Source organism: Lepisosteus oculatus, chromosome 18 (genome assembly GCF_040954835.1).
Source record: "Lepisosteus oculatus isolate fLepOcu1 chromosome 18, fLepOcu1.hap2, whole genome shotgun sequence".
NCBI classification, from domain to species: Eukaryota; Metazoa; Chordata; class Actinopteri; order Semionotiformes; family Lepisosteidae; genus Lepisosteus; species Lepisosteus oculatus.
The window spans coordinates 7,859,426-7,882,016 of NC_090713.1; the positions used below are offsets into that span (position 1 = coordinate 7,859,426).

At 41.6% G+C, this 22,591-nt stretch overlaps 1 protein-coding gene across 1 annotated transcript in view; it reads left to right on the top strand.

Annotated features, from left to right (window-relative positions):
• The first annotated feature begins 1,440 nt into the window (after positions 1-1,440).
• LOC107076257 (protein NLRC3-like) overlaps positions 1,441-22,591 on the top strand; it is a 77,347-nt gene continuing 56,196 nt past the window's right edge. Inside the window, exon 1 of the mRNA XM_069180175.1 lies at positions 1,441-3,022. Coding sequence (XP_069036276.1) covers positions 1,539-3,022 — 1,484 coding nt within the window. The 5' untranslated portion in view covers positions 1,441-1,538. The remainder of the gene's footprint in view (positions 3,023-22,591) is intronic.

Genomic DNA, 22,591 nt, shown 5'->3' on the forward strand with positions numbered 1-22,591 from the left:
AGAATATTTTTCACTTGGATGTTGAGGGTAGGATGTCAGGTCCAAACTATATATACAGCAGCCATATCACCCTGAAACTCACAACTGCCAACCCACTGAAGATAAGCAGGTGTGAGCCTGGTCAGTACCTGGATGGGAGACCTCCTGGAAAAAACTAAGGTTGCTGCTGGAAGAGGTGTTAGTGGGGCCAGCAGGGAGTGCTAACCCTGTGGCTCATGTGGGTCCTAATGCCCCAGTGTAGTGACGGGGACACTATACTGTAAACAGGCGCTGTCCTTCGGATGAGATGTAAAACATAGGTCCTGACTCTCTGTGGTCATTAAAAATCCAAGGGGGTTTCTCGAAAAGAGTAGGGGTGTACCCCGGCGTCCTGGCCAAATTTCCCATCGCCCTTTATCAATCATGGCCTCCTAACAATCCCTCTCTATAAATTGGCTTAATTACTCTGCTCTCCTCCCCACTGAGAGCTGATGTGGGGTGAGTGTTCTGGCGCACATTGTCTGCCGTTGCATCATCCAGGTGGATGCTGCACATTGGTGGTGGTGGAGGGGAGTCCCCATTGCCTGTAAAGTGCTTTGAGTGGAGTGTCCAGAAAAGCGCTATATAAATGTAAGCAATTATTATTATAAGGTGACAATGTTTAAAGGGAGTTCTATAGACTCTTGTAGTGTGTTTTCTGTGCACATTCTGTTGTTGTAGTAATACATTATTTATAGTGTTATGTGCAAATATTGCTTTTACTTTTATTGTACCAATTTCTAATTGTTCCTGTAAATTCAACAATCACCTCAATACAGTGAATAAATATTTTAAATATTTTTAAGAATAGTGTATTGCAGTTAATAATATGACACATTTTGCATTTGCCACAATGGTCTGTCGACATCTTGAACTAATTTCCACTTAGCTTTCCGGTATCTATGGTAGGGCAAAACTAGTCTTTATTCAAATATCCTCTGTGTGGAAACTCTCCTCATGAGAGGGTGTGTCTGTGAGGGTGTGAGAGAGCAGAACATGACTATCAGAGGGACATTAAAAATGAGGAGTTGCTGCCTGGAGCTCCAGCTGGGACACTGATAGACTGTGTCTTTGACTCTGGACTTTATCTGTGTCCATCTGTTTTGATTGTGTCTCATACTTGCAAACGTAAACCTCAATAGCTGGTGACCCAGATGGAGATCTGTCATCACATCACACTGTCAGGATTTCTCCTGCAGCCTCAGACTGTCTCTTTACTTTCGTGTTCTGTCTGTTTTGGGTGGCTGCAGACACTGAAAGACAAACACAAGGAAGCTCTAAAGAAGAAGTTTGAAGTTGTGGCTGAGGGAATTGCTAAGCCAGGAGAGCAGACCCTCCTTGATGACATCTTTACACACGTGTGGATAACTGAGGGCAACTGTGTTGAGGTGAATCATGGACATGAAGTCAGACAGATAGAGACTGTCTCCAAAAACACAAAATCAGAGATCCACTCTGTCAAGTGCAGCGATATTTTCAAACCACTGCCAGGACAGACCAGACCCATCAGGACTGTACTGATGAAGGGAGTTGCTGGCATCGGGAAAACATTCTCTGTGCAGAAATTCATTCTCGACTGGGCTACTGGAAAAGACAACCAAGACTTTGACTTTATTTATTTTTTTCCATTCCGTGAATTAAACTTGATCAAATTAGAAATGAGTTTACAGGAACTGGTTCAGTGTTTCTGTCCAGAGATAAAATCCTCTGATAATGTTTTAGATGGCCACAAAGTCCTGTTCATCTTTGATGGTCTAGATGAAAGCAGACATCCTTTAAACTTTCAGAAAAATCAGAGGTGGTCTGATGTGAAAAAGCAAACTTCAGTGGACCTGTTGTTAACAAACCTCATCAAGAGAAACTTTCCCATTGACTCCTCCATCTGGATCACTACCAGACCGGCTGCAGCAGGTCTGATCCCTCCAGAGCTCATCAACAGGGTGACAGAGGTCCAGGGGTTTGAAGATCAGCAGAAGGAAGAGTACATCAGAAAGAAGTGTAAGAACAGAGCTCTAGCAGAGAAAATTATTTCACATATAAAGACACTGAGGAGTCTTTACATTTTGTGCTATGTCCCTGTTTTCTGCTGGATTGTAGTTACTGTTCTGGAGCACACATTGGAAGAGAACAGTGGGGACAATCCAACAACACTGACAGATTTCTATACATACTTTCTGCTTGTCTTACTGACAGCAAAGGAACAGAAGAAAAAAAAAGAAATTGTCCTCAAATCAAATCAAAAAGCAATTCTGAAGCTGGGAAAGTTGGCATTTGATAGTCTGGAGAAAAACATAATTGTGTTTTATGAAGAAGATTTGAGAGAACATGGCATTGATCTCAACAACTCTTCTCTTTACTCAGGGGTGTGCAAGGAAATATTTAAACAAAATTCAGTCTTGTTTCGGAAAAAGGTATACTGCTTTTTACACCTAACAGTCCAGGAGTATTTTGCAGCTCTGTATGTTTTTGGTTCCTATCGAAACAATAATATTAACCCACTAAAGAAAACAGTTATGGGTGTTTCCTGGTTGGGAAGAATATCTCTATTCAGCCTGAATGAGGTTGCCCTGGAAAGAACTATTCAGAGCAGGACTGGTCACCTTGATCTGTTTGTCCGATTCCTCTTGGGAATGGAAATGGAGAACAACCAGGAGCTTCTGAAGGGATTCCTGTCACACACTAAAGATCACTCCAGTGACATCCAGAAAACAGCAGAATTCATCAAGAAACTCATTAGAGAAACTTCCTCTCCTGAAAGATGCCTCAACCTTTTTCACTGTCTGAGTGAACTGAAGGACAAGTCTTTAATAGACGAGTTCAAAGTGACTCTGGATAAAACAAAACTTTCAAGACAAAGTCTTTCACCTTCCCAGTGTTCAGCACTCGCCTATTTCTCACTGCTGTCTGAGAAAGAGATTGATTTCTTTGACATGAGTGAATATGCTACATCAGAGGAGTGTGTACGGAGATTGCTACCTGTGGCAAAGATAACAAAAACCCTTAGGTAAGTACCTCAGATTTACTTCACATACTGTACAGAGTAAGATGTTGAGTAAAAACTGCCCCTGTGAGGGGTCTTCTGGCTAGGTGCTCAGTGGAGTGGATGTGTTCACCTCATGCTATAGCACACTTTTCATTTTTCATTGTTAAAGCCCATAATTGTTTTTACTATTTTGAATTAATTATTAATTCTATGCTACATAACATTGTCTAAACCAGGGGTGCTTAATCTTTCTGAGAGCTCCCTTGCTAGACTAATCACGACTACCTTGCACAAAAGAAAACAGTGCTACAAATATAAGAAATTCATGTAGCGCCCTCGCTGGGCGCACTGCAAAGCAGGCTGAGAGATGTATCAGGGGTGGTCTGTGGGCTCGCAGTGACCCCTTAATCACCTGCTAATGTAAATTGTCTTAACTGTGCAGGTGTATTTAATATTTAATTGTTTACCTCTGTCATTGTCCTTTGATGTGTAAAGACCATGAACCGGCTTACTGTATGTGTCCCATTTACCCTTTGGTTGATTCTGTTTTTGTTGCCTATTGCGCAACCCCGCTGGGACTATGTCGCACTACGACCCATGGGGGTCGTGACCCCCAGATGGAGAACCCCATGTCTAAACCTAAAGCTATCTGCAGTTTACCAAGTGATAAGCTTGCAGCTCGAAACTCAGACACTCCAGCTGCAGGTGTCACTCCAGCTGCAGCCTCCATTTTCTTTGGCTGATATAGGTGAATATAAAATACAGTAATCTCAAATCTCCAGTAGCTGAAGGTAGGAACTGCATTCCTTCAGAAAACTTCTTCTCTCTGAGCAGTTTTGTGTCCATGGGAATTCCAAAAGACAAGCCTGTTATATCATGAAGAACACCCAGACACCACTACACCGCAGTACACTGTCACTGGCCAAGGGAGATTGATAGGGCGGGCTAGTGGTGTGTTAGATTTTAATAAAAACATCAGCCTAATTTAATTTGTTGTTGTACTTCTATATGATATACTTCTAAATATATTGAAAGTATATAAGTTGTAGTGGTAGTGTATTGCTTTTTCTTCAAAACCATCTCCATCAAATGCTTTAACTCGGACACTTATTTGGAAAGGGTTTGATAACCTTAAATATAATTTGCTGTTTTAATTGAAAATGAAACATATGTGAACCAAGTGAAATGTGATGTCTTGGTTGAGTGACAGAATTTTTACCTCATGCTATAAGGTCCTGGATTCCTGGCTACTCTTTCTCTAATAATGAAATATAATAAGGAATTATGTATATTCTAAAGACATGTTTATATATCACAGTATGTTAAATATTAAAACAGTAAACAACACAAATAAGTTAGCAAAAACGTGAATACTGTCAATACTATGTGGAAGTAAAAACCAGTTCTACCTGTTATTTGGAGAGAGTAAGGGATTTAAAGATGCCCTTAAACAGAAATCACAATTGAGGTTTTGTGTTATTTGCTTTTAAATACTTATCATGCCACTGTATAATCTATTTGAGAATTAAAACTAAAATAATAAGAACATGGTGTAAATAAGACAATAAACTACAAACATTTAAGATTAGCAGTGTTGTGGAACAATCTCCCCCCTCCCCCTTCTTCCCCACTTTGATGATGAGGACGTTGGGACCCCTGCAAAGTGAAGTGTGGGAAAAAGGAGGAGGGGTGCGACAGACGAAACTTGAAAAAAGAGGATTTGTTATCATGAGAATTTCAGTGATACTGTGTCACGCTGTAGTATGAGTTGTACTTTATTTGACCATCATGTTCTTAAGCATTATGTCATGTAGCACGGAGCAACAGAAGGTAGGACCCTGTGCGTGGCTACTGTATACTTTAAATCCCTTGTGGTTCGGTGCCAACTCGAGAGATGAAGCTGTGGTCTTGGATGGGAGCTTGGGGTCAAAAGCCAGGAAGGTTCCAAAGAGACGAAGTACAAAAACGAGAGGTGAAGTCATAGTTGAGGACAAGAGCTAGGAGTTGAATGCTGGGAGACTAGTAATTTAGAAAACGCAGGAAAAATAATGGAGTTCTGAGCTCAGGGAGGAAACATCAATAGTGAGCGAAGAAAAGGGAACGTGTGAGGGTTTAAATAGTGTGGAGTTAATTGGTGCGTGGGCATTTAGGGAGAGTAAAGCTCGTGGAAATGCGGGAGCGCTTGCATGCGGTTTGTGACACATTATTATACATTTGCAGATTTACATAGTTTAATCCTGAAGAGCTTTTAACTGTAGCAATGCAAACCTGTTATAACTTAAACAATCTTAAACCAACAAATTTGAAATCTTTTAAATCAGAAGTTCTTAATCTATTTTGCACCAATGAGTGATGGCCATTCTAAATACACCAGTAATTAAATAAATAACAGTGAGTTAAATAATAGTGGGTCCTGAAGATGTAACAATGAGCTGTGCAAAATATCAAAAGTTGATAACGCACAGCTTTGTGTATCTCAGAACCTCTGGGTGGGTGCCAGAACCTTGTAGTCCTTGTCTTGTCTTAATAGACCTAAGCCTCCTACCAGAGGGAAGAGAAGCAGACAGAAGGTGGGCTGGATGAGAGGGTCAGTGAGGATCTTTATAGCTTTGCGTTTCAGTCCAGAAAGTCAGTCTCAGAGGGAAGGTAGTATCCTACAAATTTGGAAGTGATGTAGACTACTGTGTCTAGTGGTTTTCTTATCCTGGGTAGAAGTGCTGCCACACAGTTATGGAGAAGGTCAAACATGGTCAACAGAAAAATAAGTTCTGGATTCCGGGATGAAGTTTAACAGATGAGTTTATTCCATGCAAGGAACAATAAAACAGAAGTCTTGTTCCCGCAAGGAACAACAAAACCGGAGTATTGTTCAAAGTGCCGGTACAAACCTTTCAGTTTATATAGCCCTTTCCTGACGCTTCTGACGTAGCTCATTACTATGGTAATAGCCCTTTGCTGCCGCTTCTGACGTAGCTCATTATTATGGTAAAGGGGGGAGGTCACAGTACTTGGACAGTTCACAGACTTTTGGCCAAATGGTCAGGGTTTCCCTGGGGGTTTCCTAGCTGGCATCTGGAATCCTTTAAGTTATCCCCCTTTTCTGCCAAAACTCTAGCCTGTTTCTTAGAAGTCCAGTCCTCATGCAGAAAGGAATCAGTTAACCCCTTCTTCACATTTTGTATCTTCACTGCAACATTTCAAACGTCTTTGTCTCAGGAAGAACAGCCTCTGGTGAGCTTTCTTGACCATAATGGATGTGGTGTCCTCCCATTTTACAGTGTTGGAGATAGTGATGCACAGGACCTTAAATTTGACCCACACCTTTATAGCCTGACCATTGATGAATAGTGGTGAGAGGGCTCCTTTGTTTTGCCAAAAGTCTACCCCAAGATCTTTTGTTTTGCTCACATTTAGTTTGAGATCAAGGTTGCACTGTTCAACTTATTGAGCTATTTCATTCCTGTATACTGACACAATTATTTTTGATGAGCCCTATGAGAGTAGTGTCAGCAGCATACTTGAACATTTTGACTGAACCTGAATATGAAATATAGTCATTTGTGTTCAGATAGTAAAGCATAAGTGATCAGACACAACCCTGAGGATTTCCTGTGCTTCCTGTGAGAGGCTTAGAGAGGGTATCCTACAGCTTCACCAGCTGCTTACTATCAGAAAGGAAATCCAGTAGCCAATGCTCTTCTCTGTAAACTTATCAAAGAGCTTGACAGGAGTGATTGTGCTTAAAGTAGAACAGTAGTCAATAAAGAGGGTCTGGGTATATGTGCTGGTTGCGTCTAGGTGTTGAAATATATTATGAAGCCCCAGGGAGACTGCATCTTCCACTGACCTGTGTGCTCTATAGGCAAAATAGGTGTATTTTATATAGAAAATTGGCCATAAGTTGCTCAAAAACCTTCATGCTAAGAGAAATCAAGGCTACTGATCTGAAGGCATTGAGGCAGTTCATAGTGGATTTCTTAGGTACTGATATTATAGTAAACATCTTAAAGCAGTGTGGTATTGTAGCCTGCTTAAGGGAGAAACTGAAAATACCTGTTGTGGTGCCATGGGGGTAGTTGACACCGCATTGGTCGCGAACAGACTCTCACTCTCCCCTGTCACACCCCTTTATACTCTTTTAGGTTCCTTTTCTTTATATTACTTGCACTCTCCTCCGAGAGTGGTGATCACACTGACCCCCTCATCGGGGTAACAGGATACATGACTCCACATTCTGTTACTTCTGGGCTCTTTAACTTTGGAGTGTCAAGTTTGCCAAATTCATCCTGTTGTCCTCACTGCTAGGAACCTCCTGCTCCCAGACTCCAACATGGAGCCTCCTGCTCCAACTCCATTAGGACAGGGTTTCTCACTCAACCAGTACCTTGGACTCCCAGGTCCGCCTACAGCCCTGACATCCTCTCCTGATGCCAACAGGTTGGGTTACACAAACTCATGCGTACTCTGGCGTAAGGCAACAGGGCACCAACCGTGTGAGCTAAAAGAGACCTCCCTCAGCCCAGGCAGCTGAGGACCCTGATACACGCAGTGAGGGCGCTGACTTCAGCACACTATTGTAGCTCTGCTACACTCACACTACCTACTGTACACACTGTGCCAAGACCCAACACACTGTCCCTCTCTAACACACACTCACAACCTCTCTGGCACCTCATTCTCATGCCCTCAGGCTGTGAACTCACAGCTGCCAGCGCACCTCACATCGTGCCCAGCCAGCACTCTGTTACATCTACACAGCTGCCAACGCACCTCACTGTGCCAAACCACCACTGCACTCCCAGAGGGTGCAGCTAGATAGACCCCACTCGTTTCCCCGATACCAATGTATTGCCAGGGGGAGGGTCCCTCTACCACACAACCCACTCTGGTCCACACACACTAACTCACAACTCAATCATACAGTGGACACAACAGCCCTGCTCTCACACCCTAGCAGGATGCTGTCCCTTTAAAATGATCTCATAAGCTCTGTTTCTTCTGTCAGTCTCCTCACAGACTGATGTTTTCACTCTTTTCCTTGCAGGCTATTGCTCTCACAATCCCCTCTGGAATTGTCGTTCTTCTCTACCCCCTCATTGGGTTTCTACAGCGGCCAATCAAGTCTTTGCTCACCCATACTGTAAATGGCGGCACGCCCTTCTAACATCGCCCCGGCTAGTAGCGTCACACCCGCTACTGTCATGCTTCAGCCTGGCTGTCTCACAGCACAGCCTCCGCATTTGTTCTCTCACCACTGCAGCCACAGCAAGGCCAAGGTCCTGCTGGATTTTTTTCCTCCTTTAAACCACTTCTACACCTGCCGCTCATTCACTTATTCACTTCAGGTGTGGTTTCCACGGCAACGTGTGTTCCTTAATCTGCCCCCCACCAGACACTCCCTGTATTGTACCACACTGTAAAGATAGGAGAAGGCTGAGCTGCACAAGATTTTAGTGTAGCTGTTGTGTATGGAGATTCATGCTCCTGAATGTTAAAGGATGGCTGGAGAGGCTGCACTGGCTGTGTAGGTATAGCCTGCTGCAGACTGTTTAGTTTATCCATCCTGCAGTAGAATTCATTCAGCTTGTCAGGGAGAAAGGGATCATCAGCTGAAGCAATTTGTTTCACCTTGTAGTCTGTGTTTAATTGAAGGCCTGGCCAGATGCCTCAGTTTTCTTTGCTGATAAGTTTTCTAGTTTGTTCTTATATTCAGCTTTGGCCCTCTTTACTACATGTGGGAATTTGTATTTGCTGGATTAGAAGTAGGCATCATCTACCTCAGGGTTTTAATTTCCCTGTTGAACCAGGGCTTATTATTTTTGTACACAGCCAATGATTTGCAAGGAATGTACAGATCCAGCCACTCAGAATGCTTGAGGGATACTGCAGTAGTTCTCAGTCCAGCAGCTGTGCGAGACTGTGGTAGACAGCAGGAGACCGCAGGGTTTTAGAATGAATTTTATTAATGTGACTGCACCTCTTTGTAAAACAGCCAGTTAGATCAGTGAACACTTAACATGCCTCGTGGAGCAATTGGGCTGTCACCAGAGAATGCCTAGTTTCGAATCCCGGTCAATGCTGAGGGACAATCCTTTTCTAATTATAGATTTTAAGCTGTACGCTGCTCAGACTTTTAGTAATTTTAAACTGTTATAATACTGTAGCTTGTGAACGTGATGTGCCTTTTTCAGGTTTACATTCACATAGAGAAAATCCAAAGGTAAATTTTGGTAGCAGAAAATAAAAACAGTACTGTAATGTAATACATAGAGTATTCTAATGTACGCACAGTAGATGGCAGGGATAACTAAATATGAAAATGTACACAACAGTATTCCACCCTCTTCATAAATATTTTATGCATCAAAGTCTTTAACATGGTGACCTATGATGGGTAATGGTTTTAACGTGCTTATTCTGACATTATAAAGTTTATACAGTATACTGTACTTCATAAAAAGTTATTGAATAATGTTTTATCCATTTATTAGAATACATATGGTAGTAAGAACACTACTTGCTGTTATTGTAAAAGAAAGTTGTACTGATTTAATACCACTTGATAGTAATATTAATATGGAATCATGTAACCAAGCAGCTTAAATACCACAAGTGGCTGTTTTGGAAACATTTTGACATTTGTGTTTTTTAAAACTTTTATTATCCTTGAAATGGGCAATGGACTGGAATTTAGCGTGCTGCACCCAGGCAGTTCAAAGATTTATCAGAGAATTACTTTTGGTTTCTTTCTTACTTAGTCGAGTACATAAAAAAGTCCACTATTATAGCTTATTGTGAACATGATGTGTCTGTTACGGTCACCATCCTTTCCTCCAGAGGGCGCTCCATACTCCTCATGTTAGTCCTTTTAGTTATTACCTGCGGTGAGCACCAATAAACCCCATTTGTCTTCCCTGAACCCTGTCTGTCTGGAATTGCCACCTTGCATAGGGTCTAAACATTGTCCTCCACAGGAGACTGACCTAGCTTCCATAACAGTGTCTCCTTCAGGTTTACATCCAAATTGGGAAAATCTATATTTTGTATTAATCCAAATTTCAGCAGCCAGTAATCAGCCAACAATTTAACTTTAAATTTAAAAGTTTAAACCATATATTGTACTGTACAGTACTGCACAGTCCAAAGACTTACTCTGGAAGGTTGTTTCTGGCTAAATTCGCTCCAGCGTGTGTGTAACTGGATGAATTATTATACATGATGGTTTTATGATTAACCTAAAGAATTCCATGAAGAAATCCTTAAACAAAGAAGGGAAGAAGGGTCATTTTTGCAATTTCCAGTAACCGGAGAACAACTTGTCAATATGTTGAAACCGCACCATAACAGTGAAGACAGACGTGTTACATCTTTAAGTGAGCCAGTGACAAGGGGGAGGTTATTTTCATTATATTATGAATGAATCACTGAGGCATACCGTCCAAGTTTCAGTATTATAAAAAATAAACCTTTGATGAGTTTGCACGAGAGAAAAAGGTACCTTTTCAGGAGTTGTGTACTGCGCAAAGTAGGTGAATTTGACAGCTAATGTTGCTTCAAGAATTTAAAATCTATCTGACTGTACTGTAGATTAATGTAATTGAGCAGAAAGTCACCTTGCTCTCACATGCGGCTCTGTTAGAGTTTGTGTTTACACACAAAGTTGTGTTTATCACATTATAACCATCTTTCTGGGGCATGGGGGTTGAATGCCTTCCTCAGTTTAACATCTGATATGTCCCCAGTAAACCGAGAGACTAAAACCCGTTATCTGCCTTGCGACATTTCTCAGGCTGCTCCAAAGTCGGGTGCAGAATAAAATCCACTAAACTGAAAGCCATGATGGACACCACAATTACCCACAATACAAACTGTGGTACCATAATACCTGTAATACGAAGGACCACTGCAAACTAAAACAACCAGCAGCGTGAATCAAATGTGAATCTCTTGATGAAATTCCCTCCACATTCTCTCAACATAGTGTCTTCTGGGAAATGTCTGGCACACCACTTGCAGCAGTGATGGGCACCCCAACTAATTTCTGGACTTTGGGCTGAGAACAGTTCTGTCACCACAGATCCCAGTTATATTAATGAGACATTTAAACACTATTACTCTAACATATTCACACCAAAATTCACTGTTGATATATACTAGCTGGATGTTTGTTCCCTCAATTGCTACTGATTTAAAAAGCAGTCTTGACAATCCTATCTCAGTGTGTGAGGTGATAGAGGTGATTAAGCCAATACTATCTGGGAAGCCCCGTGTGCCTTCTCCTTCTGCGCCCTCACTGTCAGGTGAAAAGTCCTACATTAACTGATCGTCAGCTCAAGGTATTTTAGCTGGTTGTGTTCCAGTGCAGCGTTCAATGTAAAGTGGAGCCTGTTTTCCTGAGATCTGTCTTTCTTCTTTAAAACCATGACTCTTGTCTTGTTCAGATTGTTGGCGTCCAGGTTTGACAGTACTACTCCAGTAGTGCTGGATTCTGCTGTAGCCCCTGTTCTGTGGGCAACAGCAGGACCAGGGCATCAGCATAGAGCAGGAATTTGATATCTGTGTTGTGCAGTGTGAGGCCAGGGGCTGCAGACTGTTCCAGCACAACTAGCTGGTCAGTGTTGGGCTCAGGCTATAGCCCAGTCTCACTCCACAAGCCTGAGTGAAGAATTCTGTTCTTTTGTTTTGATTTTCTCCCTGTGCACATGTTCTGTCCTTTGCCATAATTACATCATAGACTTTAGCTCTTACTCCACAGTGAAGACGTTTGTAAAACTTCACGCCAAAATGAATCTATTTTTAATTATTAAAGCAGATAAATATTTTAATTTAGTTTTTTGGTGGACATGTTTGTTTATAAGTGTGTGCAGGGTGTAAATGTTATCATGTGTGCAGCAGTCTGTTACACGTTTAGACTGTTACTGAGGTCGGTTATTAAAGGAGGTCATTATTTGGGCTTCCATGATACTGCAGAATATCTTGCCCATGTTAATGTTCACTCAGGTGCCCTGGTAGTATTAAGGGTCAAGCCTCAGGGAAACACCCAGCTCTCAGTACAAGGTTGAAGAGTTGAGCAGGACCTGCTGAAATTCCGAGCTGTTGTACCTCAATATCTCTTTGTCGACTCCATCTTGGCCACTGACCTGTCATGATCTAAGGGCATGGAGTTTGTCTAGCATGTTCTGTGTTCAGAGTGTCTGAAGGGTTTAACTTGTTTTGAATAGCCATTTCAAGTGTTATTAGTTTTTCTTCTATGTTGTTTTGCCTAATAATTCTGTATTTGGGATGTGATGTTAGAGATTTTCAAAAAGGGTTTTCCAAACTGATCCATTTTGGATGCCCAATTATTTTGCTTTTTCTGCATTTAAAGTATTCCATTTTTTCAAACTAGTTTTGAATAATTGACTTCTTGATTTGAGAATTGTCAGTGTGCATTTCTTCAGTTATTTAGGATGTGTTTGTAGTGTTTCACTATCCCAAAGCATCTGAGGCATAGATCTGCATTTTGTGGTTGTCTGTGTTTTTGGTTCTCATAGTGCTTTACTTGTATTTCTGTAGCCTGAACTAAACAATCGTTTGTTATTATTTTTGAATGTGTTTTGTACTCTTTTAAAATTTAATTTCAAGTCTAGTGTATCTATTGCTGAATGTGCTCTGACGATGTACAGGCCCAGCCTTTGACCTTGATAGAGCTGTAGTTGTGGTGGTCTGAGTGTGTTCCACACCAGGACTGGGAACTGCTATTATACAGGGTCTCAGGAGAAACAGAGTCTAACCCAGCAAGCAATGGGTACAAGGCAGGATACACTGGTCAGAACACCAGTCCATCACAGGACACACAGACACAAATGCTCTGAGAAAAGGGCACATTTTCCCAAAAATTAACCCACTAGTATGTCTTTTGACTGAGGGAGGGAACTGAACCACATGGGGGAAATCTAAGGAAACATGCAGACTCCATTCAGACAGCACTCCAGGAATTAAACTCAGGGCCCCGGCGCTGCAAGGCAACAGTGTTCACCCCTGTTCCATCAGTCTCCCACCCTCATGTAGTCCAGATTTATTGACCGTAATAATAAATCAGAGCTAGTAACATCAGAATTGAAATATATCAACTATGAGAGTTGATAGTCTATCTTGAAATTTTTAATTTGCTTCATGTAATTAATTTGAAAACAGCTTTAAAGCCCTTTAATAATTCACTAAGCCAGTGCTTCCTTTGAGCCTTTCAGCAAGACTGACTCCACTTTCTCACCACCACTACCCCATTTATATACAACAGGCCAGCCCCTCCCCGTGAGGTTAAACCACAAACTGTAAACACTGAAAATGGGGAAGGACAAAAGGTTTTGAAAACATCAGAAAAGACAAACATTTCACCCTTGACTAAAATAAACATAAATATATTAAAATTATATACATTATACGTTAATCAAAACATATACTGTAGCAAGTTATAGAAAAACATAAAAATGGGGAAAATTCATTTTATTATAAGGCATATGGTGATCTGAATTGATGACACTGCTATTCAGAAACAGTAGTCAGGTCTGAGTAGCATAAATTCACCAGAGTTGGTTTAGGGTTAGGGTTAAATATCATCAGATTTGTGAGGGAAAGTGTACATTTCCTTGTGAATACTGCTAAATGAACGGATGAAAAAACACACATTTTCCATTTTATGTTATAATAGTTTTAACAGGAAAATGTCCACTGTCTGTAAAACTCTTTTTAGTACAGAGCTCAGATGCCGGCGTTTCAGTGGCCCACACACTTAGTAATACCATTCCAGGTCTTCACAATAAAATATGTATTTTTTTTATTTGTTCCATTTGTCTCAAATGTTTATTTTTTTTCAAGCTAGAAGACACATACTATAGGGAAAGGTCTATAAGCATTTTCAGACTTTTTAAGGTCCAGAACTTAAAAAATCTATTTCTTGTTTTATGTGTTTTTTTCCTGGATGTTTCTCTCTGGTGAGTGGAAACAGTAAGACATAAAAGAAATACGATTACGTACACATAATGCTCAAGAAGTTAGCTTCAATTTAAGCTCTAAAGTAGGGCTCTAGTGTCTACATGTCCAGAGAGATTGCAAAACGTTTGAGGGGATATCATTCCAGACAGAAATTCTCTTGATGCCTGTGTCAGCTGGCCATACTAAAAGGTTAAGGGGTGAGGCTTGCTCTCATCACCGACAGGAAGAGCGCCGCTGATCTTGGTGCAAGTCTGAACACAGAGCCTGACTTGAGTCCTGCTGCAAGTGAGAGAACTCAGACTGTCCCAGGATATAGTGCTCTTACTGCCTGCTGTAGATTATTGCATAGAATATCAGAATATACATCAGTATATTATAAACTCTGTCGACAATGAAGTCCAACTGTATCAATGTTAACTGAATTGAAGTGAAACTCCCAGCTGGTTTGTGAATCACAAGATTTCCCCTGTGACAGACAAAGTCTCAGGCAGCATTCTGGTTTGTATGGACTTGCTCTCTCTGGGCTGCTGTTTTATACTAAAGTTTTAAAGTTTCCTAAATTGGACAAGGTGAAAGCAGTCATATGGTCAATTTTTCACCCAGGCTTTGATTGAGAGACCAGGTCAAAGAAAATGAGTAAAGTTCACCTTATAACACCTTTTAAATCTAGTAATCACTGCTGGAGATTGGTTATGAAAATACTCTGATGTACTCTGTCACTTTTGGAAATACTCCACTCCTTTGCCATTGACACTCTTCTATATCAGCTGCGCTGGGTCAGCAAGGGACTGTCCATCCCGGGCTGCCCTGTTCTTACACTGATGACATCATGGTCATGGCTGTGGGAGAGCAGGATTTCAGGGCTCTGTGAAAAACCATATAAGACTTTCAACAGTTGTCATCAACTACTCATGACCCAGACTCGTGTCCTGCTGAATCCAGCAGGAGACCTCAAACTCACCCTGGTCCTCTTTCTACTGGACATCTGTGGGGTTGACCTGTCCCCACTGCGTCCTTTCCTCCTCAGTCTGCTTGAGGAGTGGGGCTGTCTGTGTGTGAAGATGAGGAGCTGCCCTGTCGGTCCTGGACTCCACTGTTTCTAATTCACTCTCATGGGAGAGCTGGAGCCAGACCTGACAAGCAATGGGCGCAATGCAGGGCCGTGGAGAGGATGCCAATTCATCACAACACAGACTGAGAAAACCTGTGTGAACAGAGAGAATATGCAAACTCCACACAAATAGCACCTCAGGTGCGGAATTGAACCCAGGGTCCCAGCACTGCGATACAGCAATGTTCACCACTAAGCCACTGTGCCACCTCTCTGAAACAACCATATCCATACTCCTCAAATGGAAGACAGAACTGCGCCATTTTTCCTTCTTCACCAACAGACTGCTCTGAGCTAGTGTCATCTAGCTACACCACCTGCAGATATCCATGTCAAATTTTATCTGCACTGCCTCTCAGGTCTATAGTGCCTTTTTTCTAGACTAGCCTGCTCATGTCCCTGCTCTCACTGTCATAGAGTCTCATACCTTAGAGGAATGGTCTCTGGACACAGCTGAGGAAAAAGCTCTGTACAGGCTGTGCACAGATCTCGGCTGTCTGCACTCCCTCACACACCCCAGAGAACTCGTTTGGGGGTGCAGTAGGATACACATCCTTTCTGGGGAAACCTGTACAGATCTCCCTCAGTAAAACAGCTGATGATATGCATCCTGCTTCTCATAGATTTCCATTTCAGTTGCATTTCTGAATCTCAGCTGCATATTTTCAAATGTCCTTCAATCTACAAATCATCCTTTCTCTGTGAAAGAAATAAATCATTATTTATCATTATTATTATGAAAAGTCTGGAGAGAATCTTAAAGCATTACATTACAAAAAACTCACAAGACCTCATTGACCTCCTGCAGTTTGCATACAGAGAAAGGAGGGGGCAGACAATGCAATACTCACATTGTTAAATCCGGTCTATCAGCAACTTGATCAAGCAAGGTCATATGTAAGGATATTATCTGTTGACTTTCTCTCTGTTTTTAACACAATACAACAATTGCAGCTTGCATAGACACTCTCAGAACGTCACGCTAAACAGTATATTGATAAGTTACTGTAGGTCCTAAACGTCTTAACAAATAGGACTCAACAGTTCAAACTGGGGAACTGGTTAATAAGACATTCGCTGTGCTTCCACTGGATCACGACAGGGCTCTGTTTTGTCTCCCTTACTGTCCTTTTTGTACATTTCATTAAGGACATTATATGTAGATTAAGGACACAGCACTGGTCAGCTTACTAAGGAACCCAGAAAACCATCATTGACCCATTCTAAAGGACCGTACTAAATGGTGTGAAGAGTTCTCATTACAGGTAATGTTTTAAAAACAAAGGAGCTGGTCATTGATTTTAAGAAAAATGCAACACCGCTCCAATCTACAGTAACTAATGGTCAGATTGTCAAAATTGTCAATGACTACAGGTATACAGGACTGGCCAGAGAAAAAAACTGAGTTAGGACAAATGCTGCAACACCATTTATAAAAAAAAACCTCAACATAGACTCTGTTCTAAGTAAGCTTAGCAATTTCAAGGTAGATAGAACAATGCTATCACTTTTCTTCAAGTCTTTGATTGAAAGTGTATTAACATACTGTCTCACTTGCTGGTTTGGAAACATCAGTACCGTTGATTGTAATAGCCTGAAAAAAATAGTCAAATTAAGAAGCAAATGATTGTGGCAAATCAAATCACCTTAAATATCCTCTTCAAACAGAAAGTGGCAGAGAAACTGTGTACTGTGGATTGTGTCTCTCACTCTCTGCATTGTGAGTTTACAATTCTCCCTTCTGGGAGGTGCGTCTGTGTACCCAAGTGTAATACTAATATAAACAGGAAATCTTTCATCCCTACTGCAATATCTCTTTCAAACAATGTATTGTAACTATCTTCTCCCTTATCGTACTGTAACACTGTTTCACTGACTTTGCCTGTCATCGTGCTGTTACGTTGGGACCAATGGGACCATGAAGCTTGAATTGAATTATTGTCAGAGCTGGTAATCTGCTAGTGGAGAATCCTGTGCACTATCCTGGCTGTCAGTTAGTTTGTGTCTGTTTTGGATCCATCTGTGTCTGATTACTGTTCAGAGAGGGAGCTGGTCTTTCACTGCTATAGCACCTGCTCCTGTCTGACATCCTTGTTAATCCTCTTGATCCTCCTCTTCCGTCACATATCCTCCACATATATATATATATTGTTTTCGGTTTAGAATTCTGTGGGTATTATTCTTCATGAGATTTCATTCATAGAGTCCTTCTTCATTTGAACACAAGGTCTGTCCAGCTTTAAACAGTTTCTAGTGATTTATTTCATGGTTGCAGTTCTGACAGTTCTAAACAAGTATCTTTCTGCCTCTGAAGGTAGCTCTGGTGTTTGTGCCAGAAGAAAAAGGACTCCTAACAAGGATTTTTTTTTAATATTTGTTTTTCAGAATATTTCCCCAGTTTATTTTCATACCAAAAATGTTTAGGATATGCCAGGTGTTCCCAGACATTCTTCCAGCAGTTTACAGTATGTTTCTTCCAATATTGAATATTAATTTTTTACTCATATTCTCTCCATGAATGTGAATTGGTGGATTTATGCAGATTCAATTGCTGTGTAAGTGCCAACCTCCTTTTCTCATTTGCATCTTACTTTTAACTCGAGTATTCTTCCTCTGTTTTCTGATATTGTACATACTGTACATCTGAAAGGATGTAGCTTTTGAAGAAAGTTCAGTATGCAAAATTTATCAATTTGTTAATCTCTCATCTTGGAGTCTCATTTATTTCTTCTCAGCTTTCCCCAGCATTTTCTCCTCTCTCTGTGCTTTGACGTTGCCTGTTTGACCACATCTTGGACTGATCCCTGTGCTTTGAACCCTGCGTGTTAAATGACTCTCCTTCAGACTCTCCCTGGTGCTTTAATCAGTTCCTCTCAGCTCAACCCCTGCCTTTTTGATCGCATCTCTAGTTTCACTTCCTACTGCCTGCCCTGCTCGCGTCCAGCAGAGCCTGCGCCTGGATTCAGTCTCCGGTTTACTGCTTCCATCAGCTCAGTTCAGGAGACATCACACTGGGGCCCTGGGTTCAATTCCAGACCTGGGGTGCTATCTGTATGGAGTTTGTATGTTCTCCCCATGTTTGTGTACTGTTCCAGTTTTCTCCCACAGTCCACAAACATGCTGGCAGGTTAATAGGCTTCTGGGGAAAGCTGGCACTGGTGTAAGTGTGTGCTTTTTGATAGACTGGCATCCTGTCCAGGGTTCAATCCGGCCTTGTGTCCAGTGTTTCCTGGCACAGGCTCTGGGTAACTGTGACCTGAATTGGATAATTGTTTATTGAGTGATGTTGATGTTTTTCAAATGTTACACTGCCTTCTTTGTCAACTACTGTAGCTGACAGTATAAACTTATCCCTGTAATGTCAGATAAAGTCAAATTTCAGGGCAAACTTTAATCTAGATTTATTTTGGAGGGAAGAAAACCTCAGGTAAAACCTACACCACTCAGACACTCCCAAACTACAGTCTTACTAATGTGCAGCTCACCTTAAAGCTTCAACTACCTGAGTGACAGCTCCACAGCAAAATGGTGACGAACTGTTCATCACACTTAAAATATTGTTTTACACCTAATATAACTCAAAGCATTATGAAAATAAATATATTTTGCAATTTAAATCTAGTAATGCCAAAGAAAATAATTTGTATTATGAAAGAAACTAAATAGAGGATAAGTCGTTTTGAGGGGTTGAGAGAAATACTTGTAGCATGGGACCCTGACTTTAAACCACATAAAATAGACAAATGTTTTTGTAATCGTCATTGAGGGGAATAAGGAAGGTCTGGAACAAAACAGAAATCCTGGAAGTACCTTCATTCGTGCTGTGTTTATCCTTCCCAAGAATTGAAGTTTTTGTTTAACCTGATTTTCTAGCACCTCTTAGTTACATTTTAATGATTTCTAAGTTTCTGGGTATTACATTTGCCCTACATTTTATCTTATCCCACTCTTATCGTAAATTAAATTTATTTTTTATCTCCAGGGATATACAGTAGATTCTCCAATAACATTGCTTCAGAATTTTCTTTGTTTAATTCCTGTTCTGAAAAGTTGCTGTAGGCCTGTTCCTGTGCATTTGGTTGGTTTTACATTGCATGTAGTCAAACAATAAAACCATTATGAAAACCCAATTCCCTACAAGTTTCAAATACAAAAGGCTGCTTACTCTATCAAATGCTTTTTCAGGACTCAGAATTCTTTTTCATTTCAGTTTTTGTGTTTAAAGATACAGTTTAGTCTAGCCTAATAAGACCTCCAGCCAAATAGTCAGTTTCTACCTGGAATGGTGTCCTCTCAAACATTTTATAATATCTCTGGAAAAAAGTAATTATATAGTAGAAGTATACAGTATACAGTAGAATCCTTAGATTTCTTATATGTCTTACTGTGTCCTCTCAACAGACATAAATATACACGACAAAAGAAAAAAAAACAAAGAAATTAGTTAAGCTAGTGGCCTTACAGTACCTTTTATATCCAGAGATCACTGCTGGTTGTGAAAATACACTGATATACTCCACTACTTTGCCATTGAGCCTCTTCTATATCAGCTGCAGTGGGTCAGCAAGAGTCTGTCCATCCCGGGCTGCCCTGATCTTACTATCCCAGACTCAGAGTACACTGATGACATCATGGTCATGGCTGGGGGAGAGCAAAGCGTAAGGGCACAGTGAAAATCACTAGAGGACTTTCAACTGTTGTCATCATCTGCTCATTGCCCAGCCTTGTGTCCTGCTGAGTCGAGCAGGAGACCTCAAACTCGCCCTGGTCCTCTTTCTACTGGACACCTGTGGGGTTGACCTGTCCCCACTGCCACATTTTCTCCTCAGTCTGCTGGAGGAGTGGTGCTGTCTGTGTGTTTGGAGAGAGGAGGAGACGCCCAGTCTGTCACGGTTTCTAATTCAGGGTCATGAGTGAGCCAGAGCCTATCCTACAATGCAATGGCAATGGACTCAACACAGGAGCCTGGACTGGTTGTCAGTCCACCAGAGGGTCAACAGAGGAAACCAGTGTGAACATGGAGAGAAAATACAAACTCCACACAGACAGCTCCCCAGGTCTTGAACTGAACCCAGGACTCCAGTACTGTGATACAGCTATGTTAACCACTGCTCCACTGTATGTTCCCTCTTAAACAACCCATCAGCCACAATACTAGAATGGAGACAGAACTGGACCACTTCTTATTCTTCACCAGCAGACTGGTCTGAGCCAGTGTCACCCAGCTACACCACCTGCTGGACATGGACCTGGGCTGCTGGAACTGTGTGGACTGGATGTGAGCTACTTTGGGACTGTATTCCCTGCAGTGTACAGGCAGATATTCATGTCAGATTCTGTCTGCGCTACATCTCGGGGGATGCTGGTAATGTAGGGTCACCCCTCTTGCTGCCTCTTGAAAAGCAGAACAGTGTACCCAAATAATAAACCATATATAACTAAGGATGTGATAGACTGCATCAACTGTAAAAGACTCAATTATTAAAACCAGGATCAAGTGCAACTGAAATTACTGCAAGAAGAGCTTAAACTAAAACTCAGGAATGCAAGGAAACACAATGAGACAATGGAGAGTGACTTTGAAACATTGAACTCCAGGAGCCTGTGGTAAACAATGAAAACAGTCACAAACATGAAATCTTCAAACAAGAGCGTCCATACAATGGATGAGTTGGCTAAAGCATATGATCTGACTGACTTATCTGAGGTTTGAGACACAGGACTTCTCTGTTGCAGGTGATAGTATATTAGATACTATTACAGCAGACATTAGTGCTGGTAGGCTTGTAATAATTCCACAAATGACCACACAATGTTTCAAGCACATATGTGCGAAAAAGGCAACAGGCCGCAATGGCATCTCTGCCTCTCTTTTAAAAAATTGAGCAAAGGAATTAACACCAGGATGGTGCCCCGTCTTTCAGAAGTCTGCTGACTCTCACTTTGTTCCAGCGCTGTGGAAAAAAGCAATGATGGTGCCAATACCCAAAAAGCCCTGTCCCTCACATAATAATGACTACAGGCCGGTAGCACTGACGTCTGTTGTTATGAAATGGTTTGAGAGGATTATGGTATCCATGCTGTGCTCAGAGGTGAACACTGTACTGGATCCATATGAGTTTGCATTTAAACACAGGTGGGGCACCGATGATGCAATCAACAGCATTATGCATCTGTTTCTTAAACACCTAGAGGACCCCAATGCCTATGCTCAGATGCTGTTGATGGACTTCAGCTCTGCATTTAATACGCTGCATCCCAATCTATTGATAAGCAAGTTGAAGCAAATGTCCGTTAACCATTACATTATAAGATGGTATCACTCATTTTTTAAAAACCATACACAGTATGTCAGTAGGTCAATAAAACTCTTTCTTTCGGAATCAAGATCCATTAGCACAGGTGACCCTCAGGTCGGTGTGAGCTCTCCAGTTCTGGTCACACTTTATACAAATGATTGTGCAATCAGTAGTCAAAGCAACTTCATCTTCAAATTCTCAGATGATACAGCTGTGCTTGGCTCAATGCGCAGAGGAAGCAGCTCATCTGTATAGGTCAGAAACCCATAGGTTAGTGCAATGCTGTGACAACAATTGCCTAATTCTGAATGTTAAAAAAACAAAAGAAACAGATTTTGATCCCAGAGCAGTTGGTGATCACCCAGATGTAGTAATCCACAAAGAACTTATCACTCAGGTTGATTCATATAAGTACTTAGGTGTATACATAGACAGTAACCTGTGCTGGACTACTCATGTAGAGAGTTTTTGCTCCAAAGTTAAGCAGCACTTATATTTCTTGCAAAGACTAAGAGTGTTTGGGGTTGGACAGGAAGTAATGCTGCTCTTTTACCATGCTGTAATCGAGAGCATCATCAGAAATGGTATAACAGTGTGGTTTGGTAATCTATCAGTTCATTTTAAATTGCAAATTTCCCGCCTCGTCCAAACAGCTTTGAAGTCATGGGAGTGAAACAACATCCCTCCCTGCAGACAATCTTTGAAAAATCCATAATCAAACAGGCAGAAAAAATTATATCAGATCCTTCCCATATCCTCAATTCTGAATATTGTAACGCTTACGGCCGACAGGCACTTTGTAAGAGCCGGCGTACCAGAGCAGGTGATGTCACCGCCCTTCCCTGTGATAGCAGGACTACAGCTACTGGACTGTAGAGAGATCTCTCTTTAGCTCACGGGGCTAGGTCGCTGCAGAGAGACGCGGAAATCCCGGGTTCGAGCCCCGGACGGTGCAGGGGCCGACCTGATGCGGCAAGGGTGCCCGCCAGAGCCCCCGTTGCGTTATAATATGAACCTCTTCCTTCTGGCAAATGTTTTAGGGTTCCCAAATGTAAGTTAAACAGATACAAACATTCCTATAATCTCGTACTTTAGAGGAACGATCTCTGGTCACAGCTGAGGGGAAAGCTCTGTACGGGCTGTGCACTGATCTCATCTGTCATCTCTCCCTGACACTCACTGGAAACTTGAATGGGGATACAGCCT